Genomic DNA, 27906 nt, shown 5'->3' on the forward strand with positions numbered 1-27906 from the left:
TCCTGCATTAGGCTACTTTCCCCCAAAACTTTTCTCACACAAAACACAGGGAAATAATATTTTCTCGTGAAAACTGCTTCTTTTAATTTAAAGTTCCTATTTTATCCAACAACTACTTTTTTTCTAATTGGGTTTCTTTTCTACTAGAGGCAAGTTCTTTAACAATTTATATTTTACTAGAGGCAACTTCTCTCTAAACATGTTCTCTTGCAATACTATTTGGACGATTTTTTTTTTTTTTTTTTTTTTGTGGGTTTCAAATTGTCAACCCCAAGACTAATTTTGACGATCACAAAACATTAATTGTGTTTTAAGAACTAACCTTTGCATTGAAAACATTTAACAGGTTAGCCATTGGAAGTCCAAAAGTGAAGTGGAAAACAAGGAAAGGTAAAGCCAAGCTAAATATTCTATGCACTCCAAAGACAAAAAAAAAAAAAAAAAAAACAAGTCATTCTTTTCCAAACTTCAAAGGTGAAACACGGAGAAGAAAATCAATCAAGAATGGCAAATTCAAATAGGGTAGTGCCATAGATCCAAATCATAAAATAATATATGAATGTCACACATTCTAGGATCATGAGTTAAATGGCAAAATCCATTTGAAAGCCCAGAAACAGAGAAGGAAAATGGAGGATCACATTCAAGGAGTTTCGGCCGACTGAACATGAAGGTTCAGCCGACCGATAAGGGTTTTCACAAAATTATTTACGTATCAGCCGACCGACATAAAGGTTTCATGAAGTCCCTAGAGCTGTAACTTTAAACAACTGTTTCGGCCGACCGACGATTGGGGATCAGCCAGCTGACGAAAGGCTTTCAGCCGACCGATGATGCTCCATCAGCTGACCGATACATAGTCAATTTCAAATCAAATGGCTACCTGCGAACTTGGATTATTGACACCTCATCTCTAACAGCTATATTGACCTCCAACAGCTATATTAACTTCTTCGCTCTATAAATAAGAGCTGCAGCTTGTATTACAATACATATCTATTGAGAGCAATTTGAAGATTAATCAAGAGCTTTATTTTAGAGCGTTCAAGACAATCATTTGATCACTTATTCAATACTAGAAATTTGAGCTTCATTTCATTCATATACTTACTCTAGTTGTGAGCCTACAATTGTAAATCTATCTTAAGATAGAGATTCAATCTTCTATTTCAACTACAATCTTTTCTACAAACTTGTAAGGGTTGGTGTGACCCGAAAGAAGCCTAGAAGAAGGGTGTTCTCCTAGCAAGAAAGGGAAGCAAAGGCTTGCTTCATGTGAAGGTTTGTTATCCACCATTAAGGAGAAGCTCTAGTGGATTAGGAAGTCTCAAGAGAGATCTTGAGCCGAGGAGTAGGAGTTTTTGAACCTCGCTAAAAATATTCTTGTCATTGTTTGTAATTACTTATCCCTCTCTCTCTTACATTTATGCTTTAAATTATTATTTACTTTAATTGATTGTTGCATAATTGTTTATCTCTAGTGAAATTTTAAATTATTTTAATTGGCCATTGACTCTATTCACCCCCCTCTAGAATAAATTATTGTTAAATAATTGGTATCAGAGCCTAATCTCTAGTTAAAGATCTAATTATCTTAGAAAACGATCATGGCCAATTTTCATCAAGAAGGTCAATCTAACAATAGACCTCCTTGGTTTGATGGAAATGATTATAATTATTGGAAAATCAAAATGAGAGCATTTCTAAGAGGTCTAGACATCAATGCTTGGAAAGCCACCAAATAAGGTGATCACATTCCAACCAAAGTTGTTGATGGCCAAAGAGTTCCAAAAACCAATGATGAGTGGACTCAAAATGAGCGTAGGCTTGTTCAATGTAATGTCATGGCTATCACAAATCTCTATTGTGCTCTAAGCAAAGACGAATTCAATAGAGTTTCGGATTGTGAAACGGCCAAAGAGATTTGGGATAAACTTGAAATTACATATGTTGGCACTAGTCATGTTAAGGAATCTAAAATGAACATGTTTGTTCATAAATATGAATTATTTACCATGAACAACAAAGAAACAATTAGTGAAATGTATTCTCGGTTTACTAACATTGTTAATCCTTTGAAGGCTCTAGGAAAATCATACACATCAGCCGAAAATCTGAGAAAAATTCTTAGATCTTTGCCTAAGAATTGGGAAGCTAAGAAGACCACTATTCATGAAGCGAAAAATCTCAACACACTTCCTATTGATAAGCTCATTGGTTTTTTGATGGCATATGAGCTAGAAATGAATGATGGAGATGACAACAAAAAAACTCACGAGAAAGATCTAGCTTTTCAAGCCACTACCAAGGAGGTTGAAGTTGAGAAAGCTCTCGATAATGAAGAAGATGAAGAAATTACACTCATCACCAAAACCATGAGAAGAGTTCTTCAAATGAAGAAGTACCAAAAGAGTAACAATCTCAAAAGAAGTGGTTCCACAAGTGAGCAAGGAAAAAGAGAAGCACCTCTTGTTTTCATTGTGGAAAACTGAGGCACTTCAAATCGGATTGCTATGCATACAAAAATGAAAAGGAATGGAAAAAGAAAGCCCAAGCCATGCGTGCTACATGGAAGGATGATGATTCAAATGGATCCAGAAGTGATGATGAACTCAATGAATTGGTCAATCTTTGCCTCATGGCCGATGAAGATGAGGTAAACTCTAACCATGACTCATTTGATTTAGAAACTACTTATGATGAATTAGTTGATGCTCACAATTACTTGCTTGATGCTTTTAAAGAATTGCATGATGAATTAGGCAAGATGGTTCAAAAGTGTGCTAGTCTTAAAAGAGAAAACTACATTATCTCTCAAAAGCTTGAAAAATCTCTTCTTGAAAATGAAGCATTGAAAAAGAAAAAAGAATGTGAATTAGCTAAAGAATTAGCATCTATTGATTTAGTTTCCGAAAATAAGTCCTTGAAAGTCATAATTAAAGATCAAATTGAGACTTTAGCTAAGTTCACAAAAGGTAGAGAGAATTTAAGTCTTATGTTTGGCAAGTAAAGAAATGTTTATGCTAAGGATGGACTTGGATATGATCCCCACAACAAAGATTCTTGTTTAATAAAGAAGAGAAAACCTTTGAACGACTGTTTTATTAAAAATTCCTCTCAAAGTCCAAAATGTAATTATTGTAAAAGGTTAGGACATAAGATTAATCATTGTCCCATTAGGCCATGCAAAACAAAAGAAATTTGGACTATTAAAGGAACATATATTCCTCTTCCTAACTCCCATGGACCCAAGAATATGTGGGAACCAAAAGAAGATTACTTAAATTCCTTTTGTAGGTTTGCTTGAAGACTTCATCACCATCTAAGGACAAGTGGTTCCTTGATAGTGGATGCTCAAGACATATGATGAGAGATTGTCCAAAATTTCTCTCAATCAAGCCTCATAAAGGAGGAAGCGTCACTTTTGGAGACAACTCGAAAGGTAAGGTCATTGGCATTGGATCTATTGGTATCTTTTATTCCCTATCTATTGATGATGTGTTACTTATCAAAGGCTTAAAACATAACTTACTTAGCATTAGTCAACTATATGATAAAGGTTATGATGTGCTTTTTAAATCGGATAAATGCATTGTTAAAAAGAATAACAATGAAGTGTTTCATGCTCTTAGAAATGAAAATGTGTATACTTTACTTTTATGTGAATTGCATGATCAAGATGTTAAGTGCCTTGTATCTTCTAATGAAAATAGTTGGTTGTGGCATAGAAGATTAGGTCATGCTAGCATAGAATTGATTTCAAAATCATCTAAGCATGAGTTAGTTAAAGGCCTCCCAAAGACTAACTTTTCAAAAGATAAAACTTATAGTGCATGCCAAATAGGCAAACAAATCAAGTCATCATTCAAAAGAAAAAATGATATAACGACTACAAAACCACTTGAATTAATTCATATGGACTTATTTGGTCCGGAGAAAGTAGCTAGTCTAGGTGGAAAACTCTATACTTTTGTCATTATTGATGACTACTCTAGATTCACTTGGGTATTTTTCCTTACACACAAAAATGAGACTTACACAATTTTATCTAAATTTTGTAAAAGAGTCGAAAATAAAAAGGAGTATAGGATTAAAACCATTAGAAGTGATAGAGGTAGAGAATTTGACAACTAAGACGTTGAAAGGTTTTGTGATGAAAATGGATATAATCATAATCTTTCGGCTCCTAGAACTTCTCAACAAAATGGAGTTGTTGAAAGGAAAAATAGGTTTCTCCAAGAAATGGCTAGGACCATATTGAATGAACATAATCTCCTAGATCTCTATGGGCCGAAGCCGTTAGTACCTCGTGTTATGTCATAAATAGAGTCATCATTAGAAAACTTCTCAATAAAACTCCTTATGAACTTTGGAACAAAAGGAAGCCAAACATTAGTCATTTTAAAGTTTTCAGATATAAATGTTTTGTATTGAATGATAAAGACAATCTAGGGAAATTTGAACCTAAATCGGATGAAGATATTTTCCTAAGGTATTCTTCTCGTAGCAAAGCATTTAGAGTGTTCAACAAAAGAACACTTGTTGTTGTGGAATCCATACATGTGGTATTTGATAAGTCACAAGTCCCCCCTCCTACATGTTCATTGGATGATAATGAGGATGTAATTGAGATTGAAAAGTATTTTGAGAATCTTGATCCATATAATTCATCTCTTGAAGATCTCCCCAAAGATGATCCAAAAGAAAGTCATCATCATAAAGACACACTTCCTAAGGATTGGAAACAAGTGTCAAATCATCCAATAAAATAAATCATTGGCGATCCATCCAAAGGAGTAAGTACTAGGTCTCAAATTAATGATATATGCAATTATGTGACTTTTGTCTCCCAACTTGAACAAAAAAATATTCATGAAGCCGAAAATGATGAGTCTTGAATCTTGGCCATGCAAGAAGAACTTAATCAATTTGAAAGAAATAAAGTTTGGGAATTGGTTCCAAGACCTAAAGAAAAGACTATCATTGGAACAAAATTGGTGTTTAGGAACAAAAAGAATGAATCGGGAACAATTGTGAGAAATAAGGCTAGACTTGTTACTCAAAGGTATAACCAAGAAGATGGAATTGACTATGATGAAACCTTTGCTCCCATAGCTAGGCTTGAAGCCATTAGAATGCTCCTTGCATTTGCATCCCATAAAAATTTTAAGTTATATCAAATAGATGTAAAAAGTACTTTCTTAAATAGCTTCATTGAAGAAGAAGTACATGTAGAACAATGACCAGGATTTGAAAGTTATGATTGTCCTAACCATGTTTACAAATTGTCAAAAGCATTGTATGGTTTGAAACAAGTTCCGAGAGCTTGGTATGAAAGACCAAGTGGATTTCTACTTGAAAATGGTTTTATTAGAGGAAAAATTGACAACACTCTTTTTACTAAAACCATTTATGGCAACCTATTGATTATTCAAATATACGTTGATGATATCATTTTTGGATCATCCAATAGTGTGCTTTGTGAAAAGTTCGCTTCTAGCATGCAAAATGAGTTTGAAATGAGCATGATAGGTGAACTAACCCTCTTCTAGGATTGCAAATCAAACAAACACTTGATGGCATTTTCATTTGTCAATCCAATTATGTTAAAGATTTGCTAAAGAAATTTGGTTTGGAGGAAGTCAAACATGCCAAAACTCCCATGAGTTCATCTTTGAAACTTGATAAAGATGAGAAAGGCAAAGATGTAGATATCAAGAAGTATAGAGGCATGATTGGTAGTCTTTTATATTTAACCGCAAGTAGACCGGACATAATGTTTAGGGTATGCTTATGTGCTAGATTCCAATCTAGTCCTAAAGAATCTCATTTGTGTGCCGTTAAATGTATTTTTTGTTACTTATGTGGTACAATAAATTTTGGCTTTGGTTCCCTAGAAATACTTCTTTCAATCTTATTAGCTATTCGGATGCTGACTTTGCCGGATGTAGAGTTGATAGAAAAAGTACTAGTGGCACTTGTCACCTCCTTGGTCAATCACTAGCATCTTGGTATTGCAAAAAGCAAAATTCTGTGGCTTTGTCAATGACGGAAGCTGAATATGTGGCGGCCGGAAGTAGTTGTGCCTAAACACTTTACATTAAGCAATAACTTAAAGACTTCGGACTTAAATTTGACCAAATTCCTATAAAATGTGATAATACGAGTGCTATTTACATTTCAAAGAACCCTCTTTTGCACTCAAGAACGAAGCACATTGAGATTCGATATTACTTCATTAGAGATCATGTTTCAAAGGGTGAAATTGAATTAGTCTTTATAAGCACCGATAAGCACCAAACCTCTTCAAGAAGATACTTTTTGCTTCATCAAAAGAAAGCTTGGAATGGCATATGAGGAGGATGTCCTATCAAGCAGCTACAATTGTGAAAAAAGGTATTTCGGCCGGCCGAAAATCACTTATCAGCCGACCGAAAGTCACAAGTTCGGCCGACCGACATTATCTTGTTAATCAATCGAAAGTCAGATCTGCGATTTTTTATTTAGGGTTTCAAATCATTTCATTTATTTCATTTTAAGACTTAAGGTTTCTTTCTCCATCTTCACCGGTGGTCTCTCTCTCCCAAGTCTCTCCATCTTCGCGACTGATTCATTCCTTCCAGTTGGATCATTTACTGAATCTCAATCTCATCGTCAAAATCATCCCCATTAGTAAGTTCATAATCATCTCCTCACTTTCGTAATCCACTGTATCTTTATGAAAGTATCTCACCACGAATCTGTCAAGCACGATTTATAAGTTTCTATTGTGGGTTGGGTTTCTAAGATTCTAAATCTCAGCTGTTGTGTCGATTTTAGGGTTTCTATTTTCACAATCTCATATCTATTAACCCTAGATTCATCATGCCAAATCGTTTATGATCATTAAGTTTGATGTAATTGTGCGAATTGATTGTTAGCATTTATTAAGCCTCAATCTCACTAAAATTTCATCCTTGTAATTCTTACAATTCTGTTGGGGTTGTGTTAAATTCTATCTTACCATGGTTTCATCTTGCTAAACCCTAGGATTCTAGTGCCTAAATTTGGGGATTTTCTGTACTGGTTTGTTAAAATTGATTTGGGAGTTTTTATTATGACCAAATGAAATCAATTTTTCATTCGAAAGTTTCCCAAATTCTTTGTATTTTTTATCTCTGTCATAGTTGATTTAGGTTAGGGTTTCACTTTTTGTCAAAAGAGATTTTACAAATTCTCATCAAGACATGCTATCCTCTGAGCCTAGGAGAAACCCCCGTCGCCCATCTTCCAAACTAAAGAAAACTAGTCACACTGAGCAAGCCGAGGCTAGCAATGTCGAGCCCCTACCAGTTTTTAACCTTGCTCTTTTTAAGAATCTAGCCATGAAAAATCTCTATGACACTAAGTTCCTTCATAGAAAAGTTATTTTCGGGAAAGTTTTGTCAAAATTCGAATGTGAGGCCCTTCATCTCAACACTTACGAACTCTTTGATGCCATAGGATTAGGAAAGTATGTAGCTATGAATGTCCCATTTTATCCTCGTTTGGTTCGTCTCTTCTACACCCACCTCGAAAAAATTCCACATACCTTGCAAGTTGTGATCCCCTCGATTCTAGAGCCACGGGTGATCAAGTCCGAGCACAGATCCGAGGGCTATCAAACAATTAATATTTAATCGAATACAGAATACAAAATGAATTTAAGAAATAATAATAAGCTGAAGGAATACTAAATTAAAAATCCTCAAATATAAATATTTAAACTCTGACAATCCAAACTTCATAAGTTTACAACTCGAGAATTCATCTTCAGTGGACCACTAATAAAAATCCAAACCGAACGAAAATAAATAACTAAAGATAAAAGCCCAAATCGAATATCTGGAAAGAAGTCCTACATCGTCGGTAGAATGAAAGATCGTCTCTACTCAGCTCGAACAAGCTCTAAGACCTCAAACATCCAATACTTGAAAAATAATAAGTGGGTCAGGCCCACTAGCAAGTTCTATACTACTATTACCCAAGCAGAGACCCGATACGCATGTACATTCTAACCAATTCAACAATAACTATATAGTCCATAGATACATATATATATATAATCACACTACAAGACTCTCACTGGACTACAGGCCCGTCTCAACCTGACTAGTAGGCACCATGCAAAACGCACCTGAGGTGGGCATGACTACCTAGACCTAGCAGGGTACACATCCAACCATCATAGCCAGCTATGCATCCCAATGCATATATGTTACCTGGCCAACGACTCTGAGACTCAGGCTCATATCGTGGCACCATAAAAATATATTTAAAATTCGTTCCAAACCAAAAGTGTCACTCAACTATTTAGTGATCTGACACAAAATACAGATAGGACTTAACTTTTGTAGTTAATCTATCCCTTAATCCAGAGTAGATAGGACTTAGCGTTTTTGAGCTAATCCCCCTAGTATGTCACCGTCCCATACCGATGCATACAAACCATCCATCCAATGTTGATAATACAAATAATGAGATAAAATCAATATCAACCAATCCATAACAAGTATAACACCATCCATCCAACTGTTAATAATACAAATGATATTATAAATATCAATATCCACACATCTATAACAAATACAACAAGAATATATAAATTGCAAGCTTGTCATATATGAACAACACATGATTCTCTAACAGTTTAAGAATGCAGATAATAAGTGTAATCCATTTTTTAATCCCTTATCAGCATACTAATATCAATATCAAAATTAACATGCTCGTTTAAACTACTCCATATCATCCGGTGAGTTGATTATACACAATGACTTGTAAACATCAACTAGTTTCCTGTTAAGCATAACCGACATTATATAAATTGTGATGCTTAATCCTATACCACTGTCATATGATTTAAACATAAAATTCCTAGTTCAAATGCTAATTTTAAAACAAGCAACTTGAATTATCCGCATCACAGTAATATTGATCTCTTTCCTAAGAGTTTCTGGTTGTTCCTTCTTTTAGCTTCTTATGGAAGATTATGAATTACCAGGCCTTTTGAAAATTTAACACAGGTTTAGACCCTTCTGAATACCTTTAGAAACACTCTATTTTCAGCCTAGAATGTCAAGAATTCAATTCCCGTAGCCCAGGTCTCGCAGAAACTTAAAACTGGAAGCAAAAATCAAAGGAGCCGGCTCCGCAAAAGGTGGAGCCGCCTCCACAACAAGGTAGAGCCGGCTCCCCCATGATGGAGCCGCCTCTAGACTCCCATAGAGCTGGCTCTACCTAAGGTTGAGCCTGCTTTACCCTTTTTTTGAGCCTGCTCTACTCTAATTAGAGCAGGCTCTTCCCTTGTGCGTCTTCGTTTCCAATTCCGGCGATGTCCGGCAACTGTATTCCTCAACCCAAGTTTATTATTGATTAAAACTCAGTCCTAGAGTGTTCCAAAGTTAATTAAATTCATTGTTCATTAATCAAAACTAATCAGAACAATAATTTTTTTCAAACAGATTTAAAACAAGCCAAAAACCCAATCGGTAACACACACGATGTTGAACAATTTCTATGCAACCAAAAATTAATTTAACGGTTTACTTTCACCTGGGATTGTATTAACGATGCACAGAAACATCTTCCAGAACTATTTAAACTCATTAGACATTAATCAATTATCATTAGAACAAGAGTTATGCAAAACCGTTTAAAAACGAACAAGTTACAGATACAGAAAACACATACTGTTTTAAAAACCAAATAACCGTGCAAACCAAGTTAAAACAAATTAAATTAAATTTATTTCATCCTGGAATTTAATTAGGGATGCAAAAAACACAGGCCAAAGAGGTAAGGTTAGTATTAGAACTTGCCTGTGAAATTCGGTTCCAAAAATCTCAACGTCTTCCTTCTAAACTTTCCCGGTAACCCCTTTTTGTTTTCCCTTCTCTGTTCTCTCCCAGATTCCTCTACACGTCTCTCTGTTTTCTGTATGCCGTGAATTGGGTTCTCAAACCCTAAACTGAAACCCTACATGTATTTATAGGCCACCATAAATCTAAGTCCACCTAAACCCTAAACTGAAACTCGGCCCATAAAACCCAACTAGTTTATAATATCAATGTCGGCTACTTATGTATATACCATACATGCAACCAACCCTACAGTCACGTTAAGTTTAGAAAACAATTATATTTAACAAAATAAATACATTTAAACAATTAATCAGTTAAACATAAATCAATTAAAACAACCCTCTAATTAAGTAAATTAAAACAACCAAATAATTACTATAATTACACTAACTAAAATAGAACAACTTAAATAAGTAAATTCAATTAAACTCACAACAAAGAATCCCAACAAAGAAAACAAGTAAATAATAAATCACAATTAAAGCAGTAAAATTAACACATATGCACGTTAACAAGTAAAAATGCATTAGAAACAATAAAATAAATACCAGGACTATCCTTTTAAAATTAGGAGTATTACACAAGTAGAGTCCTTTGTTGCAGGCACCAGCTTTACCTTAGATATTCCTACCATTCGAACAATTCTTGACTTACCCGAGGGATCCATCAAGTATTTCACCACCTTCACATGGTACCAAGGGGAGGGATTCAATGAGCTTGAGGTCATTCGGCAAATGAGCTACAATAAGCGGATCACAAATACTCACAAAGTTCACGCCAAACAGCTCACTTTGGAAGCTAGGGTCATTTACAACATTATCATGTATGCAATCCTTCCCAAATCCGGAGGTCGCTCTGATGTCTCATACATGGAGGCACTCCTCATTTGGTGCATCCTTAATGGTAAGGGTTTTGATCTTGATTTTCTCATGTTTTATCATATTCTTGAGTGCCAAAAGAGTGAAGACAAACACCTTTTTAATGCCATGCCATTGAGTCTCATCTTTCTAGCAAAGGGGGTATCCGTTGGACGGGAAGTGAAAAAGGATCAAGGGCCCTAGAACAAACTCACATCCACCACTCTTGGATTAATGGGATTTAAAATGGATAATAGTGGGCATTGGTTCAATCCAATTAAACGCGCTTGGAATGAGGCCTTAGAGAGGGGAGAACTTCGAGATGATGGGGAATTTCTTGTCCCTCCCAATATTTCAGCTCCTGTTGTGCATGAGGATGATGACCATGACGAGCCCCCTCTAGTCGATCCTTATGTTCCTATACTGCCTCTACAGACCGATCTGGCTATTCTCGAGCTCCTCATGCAGCAAAATGCTCTTCTGTATGAGCATATCAGCATCTCTCGCCGGACTGAAGTTACAGTCAATGATATGGCTGGACGTCTAGACATTCTTGAGGATGATGTCGACTCCATCAAGAAGAATCTCAAGGAATTGCGTATGGCTGCAGATCTTCCTCCTTATTGAGGATATATTCTCTACTTGTGGTCACTATCTCTTGGTTTATTTTAGTATAGTGGCCTGCCTTCCTAGATTATATGTTCTTTTTGAGGATGACAAAAAGGGGAGAAGATGTGTTGATAGATGATGGTTTGGATGGTTTATTTTGAGTTACCGGTATACTTTGTTGACATTGGTTTATTTTGGTGGTGTTTGGCTTATGCTATTATTCTAATTGATAGACTGTTTATGTTGTTTTTGGATAGACTACTTAGTTAGATAGACTGTTTATTTTGTTGACATAGTTCATGACTATTGTACTCAATTTCTAAATGTCAACATTAGTCTCTATATATTTCTCTAGATATGCCTACTTGTCAATTTTATATATAATGCATAAAAATAGGGGGAGACTTATATGAAAAATGTTTATTCTCAATTACGATCCTAAATTGTCTTTAATTGTCTATGATGAAGAACAAATGAGCATAACGATAGGGGTAGTATTTTTTTAATGCAACTCCGCTAATGTTTAAAACACATCAATGTTTTGTCATCATCAAAAAGGGGGAAATTGTTAACCCCAAGACTAATTTTAACAATCATAAAACATTAATTGTGTTTTAAGAACTAACCTTTGCATTGAGAACATTTAACAGGTTAGTCATTGCAAGTCCAAAAGTGAAGTGAAAAACAAGGAAAGATAAAACCAAGCTAAATATTCTATGCACTCCAAAGACAAAAAAAAAAAAAAAACAAGTCATTCTCTTCCAAACTTCAAAGGTGAAACACGGAGAAGAAAAACAATCAAGAATGGCAAATTCAAATAGGGTAGTGCCATAGATTCAAATGATAAAATAATATATGAATGTCATGAAGCTCACACATTCTAGGATCATGAGTTAAATGGCAAAATCTATTTGAAAGCCTAGAAACAGAGAAGGAAAATGGAGGATCGCATTCAAGGAGTTTCGGCCGACTGAACATGGAGGTTCAACTGACCGATAAGGGTTTTCACAAAATTATATATGTATCAGCCGACTGAAGGTTATCCATCAGCCAACCGACATAAAGGTTTCATGAAGTCCCGAGAGCTGTAACTTTAAACAACCGTTTCGGCCGACCGACGATTGAGGATCAACCGGTTGACGAAAGGCTTTCAGCGATGCTCCATCAGCCGACCGATACATAGTCAATTTCAAATCAAACGGCTACCTGCGAACTTGGACTATTGACACCTCATCTCCAACAGCTATATTGACTTCTTCTCTCTATAAATAGGAGGTGCAGCTTGTGTTACAATACATATCTATTGAGAGCAATTTGAAGATTAATCAAGAGCTTCATTCTAGAGCATTCAAGACAATCATTTGATCACTCATCCCATACTAGAGATTTGAGCTTCATTTCATTCATATACTTACTCTAGTTGTGAGCCTACAATTGTAAATCTATCTTGAGAGAGAGACTCAATCTTCTATTTCAACTACAATCTTTTCTACAAACTTGTAAGGGTTGGTGTCACCCGAAAGAAGCCTAGGAAAAGGGTGTTCTCCTAACAAGAAATGGAAGCAAAGGCTTGATTCATGTGAAGGTTTGCTCTCCACCATTAAGGAGAAGCTCTAGTGGATTGGAAAGTCTCAAGAGGAATCTTGAGCTGAGGAGTAGGAGTTTCCGAACCTCGCTAAAAATCTTCTTGTCATTGTTTGCAATTTCTAATCCCTATCTATCTTACATTTGTGCTTTGAATTATTATCTACTTCAATTAATTATTGCATAATTGTTTATCTCTAGTGAAATTGAAAATTATTTTAATTGGCCATTAACTCTATTCATCCCCCTCTAGAGTTAATTATTGTTTAACACAAATATATACATTGTATCAGATATATTATACACCTCTATTATATAGATAGAGAATAATATATATATATATATATATATATATATATATTTGTGTTCTCTGGTTGAAAGCCCATGAGTCCATGAGCCCAAATTTTTTAAAATTTTTTATTTTTATTTTTAAGCTTCCTTGTTTCTCTTAAATGAATAGATAGTTCTGCTTTTACGGTTCTACCTAAAAAGTCTTGAAGTATTGTTTTAATTTAAACAATATAAATAATTATATTATTAAAATTTAATAATTCATCATTTTATTAAAACTTTGAATAAAATAAACATCATCATACACAAATTTATTTATTTATTTAGTATTTGAAATCATAAGAGTAATTTTGATATGCACAATCACTTTCTTTTCATTTTTATGTTATCCAAACTAACAAACTAATATTTTCATACAATTTTCCTCAATAAATTTTCATGCTAACCAAATATTTCATAGAAAATAAATTTTCTTTTCATTCACTTTACTTTTCTTTCATTGTCATTTTTTTTCATTCACTTCACTTTTTTTTTTTTTTTTATTTCTTTTCTTTTCTTACTTATTTCTATCTAACCAAACAGAGCCTAAGATTCTTCTGATAAGTAATCATTTTAATTATAAATCCTACACTAATAACACCATAACTCAAATGATCCAATTGTTGAATCAATTGCGACCTCTAATAATTCCGATAATATATATATATATATATATATATATATATATATATATATGTTTTTATGTCTTTTCTAAAAGTGACGTGAGTAACAATAATTCCAACTAAAAACGACATTAGTGAAAGAGCTGCATAATTCAATACCACTATTTATGTGTGCATTATTAACCACTCCAATTGAAAAGGACGATGTCAATATAGGTTTTGTCAAGATTCTATATTTGCGTGTGGGTATGTATTATGTATGAAGAGTATCGTCAAGATTCTATATTTGCGTGTGGGTATGTATTATGTATGAAGAGTATCGTCAAGATTCTATATTTGCGTGTGGGTATGTATTATGTATGAAGAGTATCGTCAAGATTCTATATTTGCGTGTGGGTATGTATTATGTATGAAGAGTACTTTGGTGGGGACTGCATGCACTACTTAACAAGTCAACATTGTGTTTTTTTTTTTTTCCGCAAGTGATATTGTCATTTTTGTTCTTCCTTTTTAGCATTTTGAATTTGTAATGAATTACATTTTTTTTTTTTTGCATTATGCATGTAGGTGAAATAGGAGAAACGCGTTTACCCCTTGTAATAGGTGGCTTCTTTATTTTTTTTCAATAATCGAAGTGTTCGGGACTTTGCCCTGACTAATTTATGAGACTCGAAGAAAGTACTCCCTTAACACGGATCATGTAAATCTCGGACTATATTCGCGGGCATGGCCCCTAAGGAATTATTTGTACTCAGGAGGAATCGATTTTTAGACCCGATATTTGTACCTATGAAGAATCAATACTAAAACCTATACTTCATGAGGCACCAGGTCTAAGTATTTTCCAACTAAACTAATCCTCCCTCGGGGTTAATATGTGCCTTCTTTTCTGTTTCCAACTCTTGCTTTTCCATAATTTCTCATTCTTTAATCATTCTTCTGTGAATTCTTCCACCTTTCTTTTTTCTTTTTTTCTTTTTTGGTAAATCAAATCATTACAAATACTTCGGTCACAAGTGTTTAATGTTTGGGAACATCACATGAGCTTCAGCAAACTTATTATATTAGGGATACTCCTTCCTTTCAACCAATTTTTGGCGGGTTGTTATTAAAAATTAAATCTCTTTTTCATCATATACAATAAGACTATTAGTAACAAACATTCTGACTAAAAGAGACATTAATAAAAGAGCTGCATATTCTTGAAAAGGACGATGTTAATGGGGTTATTTTTTTATTCTTGTGCTACAATTAGTATCAGTTTTGGTAAGGTTAAAAATTGGTAGACAATATAGCACTGCATTGGAGAGCCCCTTTTTAAGTTCACTTGCTATATTTTAGAAGTAATAGTTCTTTTAGCATTGCATTGGAGATGTCCTAACCACTCCAATTGAAAAAAAAGATGTCAATATAAGCTTAATTTTTTATTTTTTTTAATCATTTATAACGCATATTCTTGAATGAAACCAGTCATAAAAATTATAATTATATGAATGTTGTCTTTTAAAAGATCAAGTCGAGTGCATAAATTGATCACACATTTGACTAAGCACGTGAAAAATGCAACCGTGTCATGTTTCAAGGTAAGAGAAATATGAAACACCTATAAAATGAGTGGCTACTTCACGAACACGTTAAACGCGGTGTGACTTTCGCATACGTGGTATCCGTCTCTATTACGTTTCTGGTCACAAAAACATGTTACATGTAACTTGGCACCCACACATACACGTTGTTAACATGAAAGAAAACGTCTGATTGTGACTTGTGAGGCAAATAAGCACCGTGGAAAATAGAGGCCTAGGATTACCGATGTTTAGGTTTTTGTTGCTTTCTAATTACTTGATTTTGGGAAATACTTAAGGACTGGTTTGTCCGAAAAAGATCCTCCCTAATTACTCTTTAATTGACAACGTTCAATGAACATTTAATAATAATGGCTAGACAACTTCGTAACATAACCTTATCATTATTCAGTCAGCGTCAAATCAACATGTCAAAAATTAATTTACTTTTATTTTATTATATATACAAATCACTCAATATGTTATATTTTATACAATATATTGTATAATTTCACATTACCATTTGACTGAAATTAAAAGAAAAATAAAACGCAAAATAATCTCCCTTTAAAACAATTCAACAAAAATTAAAATATGTATACAAAATATTCTACTAAAATAAAATTACAAGGAAGAACAAATTATATAATTATGGATTATTAAGGTTAATCAAATCACTCAATTCTCAAAACTTCATAAGATTCCGTCGAATTAAACAACTTTAATTCTTAAATTCTAAAGAAAAGGATTGACCAAAAAAAAAGTGGCTAAAAGTTTTTTTATTTTTTTTTCTCCCTGTTACGATTATGTATTCCTTCCCTTTTTTCTTTTTCTTTTTTTTTTTGTTTTTTCTTTTTTTCACCTCTCTCCTTATATACACATATATGTGTCAAGAAAATCAAGGCATTCATTTCTTGGGTTCCTACCTTTTTTTTAGGGTTATCGTTCTTTTTTTTTTTTTTGGAAATGCTCAAATTTCAATCAACTAAAATTCATGAAAATTAATTAATTAAATAATAAATATGTTATATACGAAAATTATATGTATATATATTAAAATTTTAATAAGTAAAAATTTAACTTAAGGGCCAAAACAGTTTTTTTTAGCCCTCATTGGACCAATTCGATGAGAGAGTAACCGAAAGTTTTTTTTTCTTGGTTTAGGTGCATAATGGATCACTTTTAATTTGTTTAAGATGGAGAAGGAAATAATTAGCGGGTTACAGCTGTCTTAGCAATTGATTAACGAAAAATGATGCATCTTCTGACTTGGGAAAGAGAAAATATCCAGTGAGTAGAAGATATTTTTTTGGATAACCGTGTAGTGTCATCAGGTAAGTAGAATAGATATATATATATATATATATATATATAGGCTAATCGGGTATTCAAGGGCTTTGTCCCTATTAATTTACGGAGTTATGTAAGGTGTCCGGTTAGGATAAGTTCGGACAAATTTTAAAAATAAAAATAAATAAATAAAAAATCATGATACGTTCATAGAAAATTAATAAATTTTATTTATATATAGATAAATATTAATTTTTAAAAAATATTATGAATCTAAATGCAACCATTAAAATGACAATTTTGTTTCACAATACATAAAACAAACATCTCTAATCATAACTTAATAAATTTTGAACTTTTTTTAATAATTTTCTTTTCCTAGTTGGTATTCATATAGACATACTTCCACCGAGATTTGAACTTCTAACCTCCCTTTAAAAAGAAAGGGTCGGGTACCGCTAGACCACATACCTATTAATTTACTTTTTATATTTTTTTAATAATTATACTATGTTATTATCGTTGGAACGTGTAAAAGTCGCATTTTAATGTTTAAACTTGATAAAAATATGTTATGAAGTATATGAGAAATGTTGAATATATTAGAAATTAATATATATATATATATATATATATATATATATATGCATTTCAGAAGTATCTGAGTACGTTACTTTCACAGAAAACAGGCCCAACATATAAGCAAAATTGGTGGCCCAGGTTATGCTGAAATTATGACCCAAGTGCAAACAAAATTTTGACAGTTGAGAGTGCCTATACACAGTGGACCGTTTTATTTTTTTTAGGGTTTAGGATAGGTGTTCCCATAAGGTCCAAAGGAAACAAGGGCCAACATATAAGCAATATTGGTGGCCCAGGTTACTCTGAATTTATGACCCAAGTGCAAACAAAATTTTGACAGTTGAGAGTGCCTATACACAGTGGACCATTTTGTTTTTTTTAGGGTTTTGGGTTTAGGATAAATGTCCCCTTAAGGTCCAAAGGAAATAAGGCCTAACATATAAGCAATATTGGTGGCCCGGTTATTCTGAATTTATGACCCAAGTGCAAACAAAAATTTGACAGTTGAGAGTGCCTCTACACAGTGGACCATTTTGTTGTTTTATAGATTTGTTTGGACCATTTTGTTCAAATTTTGAAAAGTTTAATAGAATTAGAGTAAAAAATAATTTTTTTTTTTATTCTCTAATTGAATATTAATTTCAAAATTCAAACTAATCGTTGCTTAAATCCTTTTATTTTTATTTTTATAAATAATAGATTAAAATATCTGAATCGTTACGGAATTATTTCTTAAAGAAAATAAGTAGAGCGCATACTCCTATCAAAATGAAAAGCGGGTGAATGAATTAATGAATCACCAATCGAACTACAAAGTTAAAAGTAAAGTAACTAAATGAACTGGGTATATTATGAAATAATAACAAATGTAAAAATATATATATATATATACAAAGTATATTATGATAATGGTACATGTAAACTGTAGATCACCCAGCTGCTACACATTTATGTCTTTAGATGGCACTTATGGAGGGTCATTTTCACCGGGTGACAACTGCAGTTTTCATTTTAGCTTTACTGGAAAGTAAATAAGTAGCTAAAAAAAATAAGAAAATATGTATATGTGTGTTTGTGTATATATATATATATATATTAATTATATTATAAAGTTTAGCATAGCAGTGGACTAACAATACAAATGATCTCACTTACCTTCCCATACACATCCCACTAGAATTTGCTGCTAGCAATTTGTATTCATGTGCTGTGTGGAGCAAATAGAATTCTATTATAGTGGTCAATTCACTCAATTTTTTTGAAATAATAATAATTCACTCAATTTGAATATGATTACTTTAATACTCGTGTCAAGGACTCTGAACACAACTCATTTATTAAATAAATAATATAACGCAATTCTTATAATAAATGGGTCACATGACTCATACACAACACGATCAATTTAATAATGTATCTAACCTGTTTTTATTTTTGAGTAATCTAACTTGTTTATTAACTTAATTATAAAATACAAATATAAAGAAAAAATAGCATAATATATTGATGACTAAAATTTGAAAATAAGGATAATATGGACAATATGATTATAAAAGAAAAACAAAAAACTGAAAATATAATATCAATATTTGATTTATATTGAAATAACAAAAATGTCCACATAATCATATTAATTGGGTTGAAACAAGTTAGGGTTAATCAGGTTAAATTGACACAATTATCACACTATTAATTAAACCAATCTAATCAAATTAAACAAAATGAGTTCCAAAACATGATACGATTAATTATATGAATTATTCAAAAAATAATTATGACACGAACACAATTAATCGTGTCGAAATCATAGTGGCAAATGGTGTCACTCCTAACTAAAAAACACTCCAAAACTCTCTCTCTGTGTCTGTGTGTGTGTGTGTGTGTGTGTGGGGGGGGGGGGGGGGGTGTTCGATTTCGGCGTAAGCCCATACCAACCACCTTGGATCTTTCGGCTTCGCCGAATTGGGCCCAAGTAGCAGGACTGTGCATGTATTTATGTTGTATCCCGAAAACTTCAAGCAATGTCATATAAAAAATGTCTACAGCTTCGGATCATGACCTAAGAACATGTTATGCAACCCGGGGAGTGTCTTCTTGACTTTGTCGACTCATTAATGCTCTCTGGTTCCAGTAGATTGGAACCCTAATCAAAAATGTTTTTCCTTGATTAGTTTGTCACAAGAAAATATGATTTGTTGATTTCAAGAATGTTGGCCCAAACATTTCGATAATCTAATTTTTAGACCCTTACAAATTGCATTTATGAGCCTCTTCCCTTCCAATAAGACATACTATATTGAATATCTAACCCTTTTCGAATTTACTAAATTAATCTTTAAAATATGTTAAATCTTTTATTTACTATTATTATTATCTACCTTTTGTTTGGTAAATTTTGATACTAGTATTAATTAGGTGGGAATACCCAAACGGTTTTGGCGCAATGGGTTCTTGTGCTCACTCTAAAGCCAATGACAAAAATCAATAGTAGCTAATGACAAATAATAATATAGAAAATTAACCATCTCACATAAAATAAATAAATAAAAATGCAGAGCAAATGCACTAATGCATGCAGTCATTTTTTTTTTTTTTTTTGCAAGATAACTAACTAATTTTTTTCATTTTAAAACAAAAATGAACTCTTCAAAAGTATCTTTCCTGAGAAGTTAGTAACCCCATTTTTTTTTATTATTATTATTATATTCAACACAATGTTTTATTGTATATATGTTCATCTCCCCCTATCACACTACATAAATTTTATGAATTGAAAGGATATATCAATAATCGATGTGCCATCATAGTTTTATTTGGTTTTATGAAGTAAGATTTTCTTTTTAACAATAAATTTCAATTTATGTCTTTCACTGTTATTATTAAAATTCAAATATATGAGTCAAATGAACAAATATTTTAAAATCACATGCAGGAAATTTGTTCTGTTTACATGGTCCATGTGAGAAAAATAAATATTTTCATAATCATGACCTATTAAAAATGTCTAATACAGTAATATTTTCTTATGTGTTTTGTGGTGAACTATATACTACTTTTAAAAACAAAGCTTTGGTAATCACAACTCTATTTAAGATGTCTGTACAAACTTAGGGTTCCTCAAATTGATGTTTCTTCTGTCTTAGTGAGCACCGCAATGTTGCATGTTGTTTGCCGCATCGCTCGCTGCAGGGTAAGACTTGGCTCGACGGTCAATACAAATATTCTTTAGAAACATCCATTCATTATCTTAATGGGCATTTAAGATCCTCGACTTTAGACAAATTCAGATTCCCATAGATCTTAATTAAATATGTATATACACACATTTTATATAAAGAATACCTTTTTGAACATTGAGAACACCAAGTTTTCTTCTCTGAAATTCAAACAAGTCTTTTGGTTTGTTTGGTTTGTTAGGCTAAGTCACATAAAGCGGGAGCGAGAGTCAATTCAAGAGCGAGAACGTAAGAACAGCAAAATTAAATCACGAGTATTAGGAATTTAAGTGATAGCGAGTTCAGAATGTAAGAACGGAAGCGCATTCGAAGCGTAAAATCAATATTATGTGACTTAGTTCTTAAACTTATTCATAGTTAGATTTTTATATCTACTATCTAGTCACCTTCCGATGAATAGAGATCACATTCAGTGATGACGAGTTGGGACTCTTTTATTGCTTAGAGTTGTGATACAATGTTCGACAATCGAACTAATCCGACGACCACACTATTTGTGAAGGGAGGGTGTGGACCTCACCGTTGTTAGCAGGACAGTTACAATTGGATATCTTCCACTGACAATGAAACAGTCAGATTAGTCTAACTATCGAACCACATATCGTTTTCCTATTGCTACTCGAGATTAATTGATACGGTTTTATAACAATGGTACGAATTTTAGTTCCCTGGAAAAAGATAAATTGAAACTGCTGTTTGGGCATGCCACATTTCTACTTTCAAGTATTTGAGGACTATGTCCATATGACACCAATTTCGACAGATTTAAGGCATATAATTATTGTGCATGCATGTATGTTGCTTGATGACTTTTAGTCTTTCTAAATTTTCTGAGGAACCAAGTGAAGCCAATGGCTAGATAAACAACTACTTTGTTATCTCAATTGAAATATGTCAGAAGATGACCATGGCAAACTAATGAAAGGGCTTGCCCACAGGAGGCTCCGGCCATTGCGGAATCTATAAAGAGTTAGATGTAATGCAACTTTACCTCCGTCAAAGCTTAAAGGAAACTGCATTCATTTCTTATTTACTTTTCAAGAAGAATATATATAATTCAACTGTGTGGCACATCATAGTATACAAATCAATAGGTAGATGAATCGAATCACATTTTTGTCGGTTGCATGGTATTTGCCATTTGGGGCTGCATTTTCCGGCAGACCTTCTTCAATTCCATCACCCCCCATTGCATACCTTGAATATGTGCACCTATCTGCTTCTCATTTTCTGTCGAAAGACCGAGTGTGTTCACATAAAGAAGGATTTCTTCAGCATCACCATTCTTAACTTCATTGCCCTTCTTATTATAGTGTAGTAATGAGTCGCTCAGGGTCTTAAGATGGAGTGTGTCCTGGAGGAGGCTTTCGAGCTTGGATTTCCGAGAGACAATTGCAGTGACTACCATACTCTCTGGAAAATTCGAGTTCTGAGCTAGGTGTTTAAGAGTTTCTGGTGAGAGCTTGCCATAATTCAGTGAAGAACATAATGTTATCTTTTCCTCTTCACATAAACTACAATGGACCTGTCAAAAAATAATGTCAATATACATATGAAACATTTAGTAAACTGTATCCAACACATTGTTGACTTCTATTATGAAGATTAAAGTTGATATATACTACAATTGGGAAATGATTTACATTGTCAAACTACAAAGCCAATTCTCTTTTAATCTACGCGATCAACTATAAACTAATAATCAGTAACTCTTGGTTTTTTCTTTCACAACACACAAATCGATTACTGAAATTTAGATGTACATGTGTATTAACAAATATACAATGTTACTAGTGGATATATAGATAAAATCACAAGAGACTAGCTTTAAAGATTAGCATTAATCATACCTCAAGATACATGTCCAAAGCTTGGTATATTTGGTCAAAAAAGTCCCTTCCAAAGTCTGGCAAGGCCGTCACCAATGCCACGAATTTGGAAGGCCTCAGGCCGGGATCTGGGGCTACTTCAGCCATGTACAAGTCCATCAAGGCAGCAACTTTCTTCAATCGATATAGGAAAAACCGGTTGCTGCTTTTAAGGAGGAATGACTTCTGAAATCTCAGAATCAGATTCACATCATACATGCAACTTTGGTGGCGTGGAGGTGGAACAAGCAAATCGTCCAATGTAGCTTGATCAAGCCGAGAACCAATCAGATTCTCTAACTTGTTCTTGCAGCATCTGCTAAGTTTTTCCATACTTGAAGAAACTCGAAAAATATGGAATAGACCTCTACAAGAAATGCAGCTCCCATCAAGCATAGAAAGCAGATTGATTAGAGTCTCGGTGATTTTGCACTTCTGAAGTGGTGAGGCACCTAGAGAACTCGATTTTTGATAATAAAAGAGGAAGGAGCATATCATAGTGTGATCAAGTTCATGTGATATCATTGTCTTTATCACCATTTCAAACAAATTAATGTTCATGAAGACAAGATCCTCAAACCACCAAGTAGTTCGCGAACATTGGTTTCTGATACTGTCAGCATTTACATCAAACGAAATTTGAGGACTAGAAATGTTTGAGGATGAAGTAGAAGGGCTTGAAACAGTATGAAAATCATGCTTTACTACGAACAACTTCAAGAAATCGTGAAGTATACACGAAGAACTCATGAATGGAAGCAAATTTTGGCACTGTTTCAAACCAACTAGAAAATCAGACCAGGTCCAATAGTTGATCCCATCAAGGTATTTCTCAATTTGGCCTACTAAATTGGGCATATTTGAGCTGTCTTTATTCATTTCCATGAAATTAGCAGCACAGGATAGCAAAAATATATTAGAGGGAGACATATCAATTCTTCCATTGTTGTAGCAAAACCTCACAATGAGCTCAAAACCCTCTACACCTCCCGGGAAGTCAGGGAATATCACTTTCAGTTTCCTCGTGGAACCGGTCAATTTACCAAATAATTTGCTTAATCTACCTGAGAAAGATGTAAGAACTTTCTGCAAAAATATATAGCACAAAAAAATTTGTGAGACAGTTGAACAAATTTTTTTTTTTTTTTTGGGTAAGTACGATTTTATTAGAAGGAGCCAAAGCTCTCAATCCAAAAGGAAACAGAATACAAGCAACAAAAACACAACTTTCAAGCAGAACAACATTCAGAGAAAACCAAAATTTATCACCAAAACAAAAATAAAATAAAAGAGAGAGACAGGGAGGCTATATATATATATATATATCACATAAAGCGCACAAAGTACGTATTACTAATGAGAAATTTGCACTCATTAAGGAAAATATTGCTGTGACAGGTAAAGTTGTTCATAGTAACTACTAATAAGTACATAATAGCATATGAGTTGCTCAAGAGTGTGATTGCAAAACAGAGAATTTAAATTTGCAATATAAAGCGTAGAGAATAAAGATACACAGCAAAACTCTAATTGTAGTAAACAAGAAATGGAATGGAACAGAGTGATAGTGAGAGACGTGGAAAGGAAAAGCAAAATTACCTTATCCACCAAGAAAGTTTGTTCGTCATTGACATCTACTTCAAGATCACAGCACATTTCAGTAATTTCAACAGTAACAAATCGGAAAGCCCAGTTCTAATCAAATTTTCAGAAGAAAGCAAGGAAGTTTTATTCGCATTTGGTATGCTGCAGCTTGGTCAATGAGCATAGTAGAGAAATGCTAGTCAGTGAAGGAATAAGAAGCTGCCGAGACTTTTAGAAAAAGAGAGTCTCTCTGTGTGTGTGTGTGTGTAATATATATATATATATATATAATAGGGATTCCAAATGGTAGACAGACCACTAATAAAAAAATGGCTCTCTCTCTCCATACCTTCTATGGTCCATTGCCAGTGATAATTCTCTACTTTTTACCGCCAATTTTGGTAGTGGGTTCAGTTGACAATGAGATCCAACTTTTGGCTAGAAGCTAGACCCACCAAAGAGTAGGTTGACTGCTCTGAAGTCCATGTCCATCAATCATCAACTAAAACTATCCCCTTCCATTTCAAGAAATTGCAGTGACAAATTAGTAAAGAATGTTTGTTTTAAATTAACCACAAAAATAGCCAGAATAACATACAGTATAAATTTGAGGGAAATATATATATATATTTGTTAAATTAAGTTTCAAGAGTTGTAGTTTGGATTTGTTTTTTCACTTTTAAAAGTAGAAGGCCAGAGTTTAAGTCGCATGGGAGTTAAGCTGTGTTTTTGGATTTGTTTTTTCACTTTTAAAAGTAGAAGGCCAGAGTTTAAGTCGCATGGGAGTTAAGCTGTGTTTGAATTTTTTTGTCAACCTAATATATATATATATATATATATTAAGGGGAGAAAGAAAATAGAAAAATTAGATATTAGATTAATGAATCATATTATGATGATAGTGATTGAAAAATGACAAAGACAAAAAAACCAAAGAGTTGGAATATCAAGTTGAATTCATACTAAGAGGTCAATGATGGAGGTTGTTTGCTAAGTGAGGAGAGTAATAAAAAGATATAAAGAAAAGAAGAAATATCTTCATTTGATTTTTATTGAATGACAAGGTCATATAGCAAAGCGTGTGATGGGGTGTGTTATATCTGTTCAATTATATTTAATTACATTTTCATTTGAATTTAATGGGAAACAAATAACTCTTGTTACATTTTTTTTTACCCAAATTTATAATGTTCTTGTTGCGGCTCGAGCTATCCTGCTTATCCGAGAAGGCTCACCCGGATGCCTTTCGAGCCGGGTGCTTGGCGTGGTACCAGATTAAGAATTAAATCTGACTTTAATACTAACTGTAATGGATAGGCACTTGTCTATTTTATTCAAAAGTTCGTTGAGTAGTGCTGCATACTCACTCATTTATACCTAATCACTTTTCTATTATGATATATGGGACTAATGACCTTGTTACAATGTGTGACCATATTTGAATGATTATGAGTAGAACAATTCAAAAATTCATGTGAAGTGGGTAATAATGAAATTTTTAGCCCGGTTCGCCTCTGACTATGAGAAAAACTAGTAAATTTTCAATTATTATAGGCTTAAATAAAAAATCAGTAGCAAGTCTATGCATTTTTGCTTTGTTATGGATAAACTGACAAGGCGCACACAATATAATATTCCATAGGGCATTTGCATGATGGTGATATTATTTTTATTGATGAAATTGGAGGTGGTGTCAATGGTAAATTGGAGGTTTGGAGGGAAATTTTAGAATTATAAATGTTTAAGATAAGTAGGAATAAACAAAATAGATGAAGTTCAACTTTATTAAATTTATAAGTACCTAAACAAAATATCTATTATATGGGATCAACTATTCCTAGTGATGGAGTAATCGGAGATGATGTTAAACATAAAATCAAGGCAAGATTGATTAAATGGAAAGACTGCATTTAGTCACCAATACCAGCAAAACAATAAAAGTTAGGTTATATAAAAATAACTATTAGATTGATCATTATTTATGGGCAAAAATGTTGGGCGGCTAAGAAACAAGATGTTGGGCGGTTAAAAAACAAGATGTATATAAAGTGGTTAAACAGAATCGAAAATGTTAAGCGAATGTGCAGGACAAGAAAATATAGAATTAAAAATAATAATAAAAAATTATTAAATGGCTGAAGTAGCACGTACAATTGGAGATAAAAATTAGTGAAAATCAATGTAGATGGCTTGGACATACGCAAAAAATTATAGTAAAGGGAAGAACAAAGTTAACATGGATAAAATTAGGACCGAATAATATAATAAAATAACACATACACTTATATATATGTTATAACATAATTATATAAGGTGTTTGGTATAATCTAAGCATTTTGTAAGGGTTATAAGAATATATATATATATAGTTATATAGTTATATACATAAATTTATGTCACTTTTTAGAATAAAAGGCCTTAAGGATTCTGCCGAGCAAGTACAAAGCCTGGCCAAGTTTCCATATGCGCAGCCCATATTATGCTGTGCTGGAGGCACTTAAGGGCCGTAGTGGGTCATATAGGCTAGGGCCTTGCCTTCACTGAGGACTGGGCCTGGAGCTGGACTGGGCCTTGGTCCATCATGACAGTTCCACAAGACTATCAATCACCCTAATTGTGGGCATCACCTGATTAATTTAAAATCTAATTTAGAGATGGTAGATATGGTTGGTCAACTAAACCTGTTGACTAAAAGATCATTTGTATATGTATTTTAATCATGAAATTGTCGAATCTAATATGTTAGGAGTAATAACCAATTTTGAATTTCTATTCTGGTGGTTGGCTCAGATATTCCCTTGTTTCAGATTGTCCACCTAAATGATCATTAAAATTTTAAAATAAAAAATAAAAATAAATAAATGATGATATTCCACATTTTATAAAAGCTTTGATAAATCAAATTATCAAGGGCCTTATCGTCCGGTGGTATTTATTACCATTTTAATTTGAGTAAAAAATTCTCTTTATTCCTTTGAAAATCCAGAGGAAAATTATTGCTAATTTTTATCAAGGCTTAACAATGTAACAATTAAAAAAATTATATCAATTTATATCTAATTGCTTTGACATATATATGGTTCCTCGGATTTTCTAAACAAATTAGAACCATTCGAATTGATCTAGGAAAATATCTTATACACAAAGAACACATTTATTTGTCAAAATGATTCAAACATCGTCTAAGTGTAGATTCTTCGTTCCAACCAAATTATGTACAGTTGTCAATATGTTTTGCAGTAACAAAAAAAAATATACATTATTATTGATTATATGAAAATTCATCCTTATTAAAAGGTTAATAGTTCAACTGGTACAAACTCATCTCTCCAAAAAAATAAAAATAAAAAATTTGAGAATTCAAACCTCCGTGGAATATGAGTATATAAAATTATTTAACCTTCCACCCAAAAAAATAAAAATGATTGATCATATTTCTTCGATTAATCGTCATCGTAATTAATTTACATATAAAGAATCACTCGTAGGAAGCCAATGAACTTAGTCATAAGCCATAACATAAATATGAGATAGGTTCTCAAACCATAGAATATTTGGTGAAGTGCTTTCACCGACTGGTACAATGGACATGCCTACTTCAAATATCTTTAATTGAATCCAGACCGTATCTATCTCTTCTTTAGTTTTTTTTCATGTTATAAAATGAAACTTCACTATCTTGCTTGCCGCCTATCGATTTTACCCAATAATCCATCGTACCCTACAAAAATTACGCAATGCCATTGTCCCGCTCAAGTTAAATTAGTGTTGTGTCTTTTGTCATTACATGCCATATGTAGCAAGTGTACATCCATTTATATATATATATATATATATATTTGTTGCTGGTAAACGTGTGGAAAACAAACACATGATCTCTTTACCGGATGGGAGGGT

General features: G+C 33.2%; 1 protein-coding gene across 1 annotated transcript; it reads right to left on the minus strand.

The window, feature by feature from the left end:
• Window positions 1–21665: 21665 nt before the first annotated feature.
• Window positions 21666–24081, minus strand: LOC132277969 (BTB/POZ domain-containing protein At3g22104-like). Its single transcript, XM_059779810.1, has 3 exons — window positions 24025–24081; window positions 22408–23511; window positions 21666–22082 (listed from the first exon to the last, which is right to left on the minus strand). Exons 1-3 carry the CDS (start codon window positions 24079–24081, stop codon window positions 21666–21668), a joined length of 1578 nt encoding a protein of 525 aa, XP_059635793.1.
• Between the last annotated feature and the right edge of the window lie 3825 nt (window positions 24082–27906).

The sequence above is a fragment of the Cornus florida genome, unplaced genomic scaffold, assembly GCF_030987335.1.
Source record: "Cornus florida cultivar Cherokee Brave unplaced genomic scaffold, ASM3098733v1 CherokeeBrave_3.0.0_Hap2_Chr01, whole genome shotgun sequence".
NCBI classification, from domain to species: Eukaryota; Viridiplantae; Streptophyta; class Magnoliopsida; order Cornales; family Cornaceae; genus Cornus; species Cornus florida.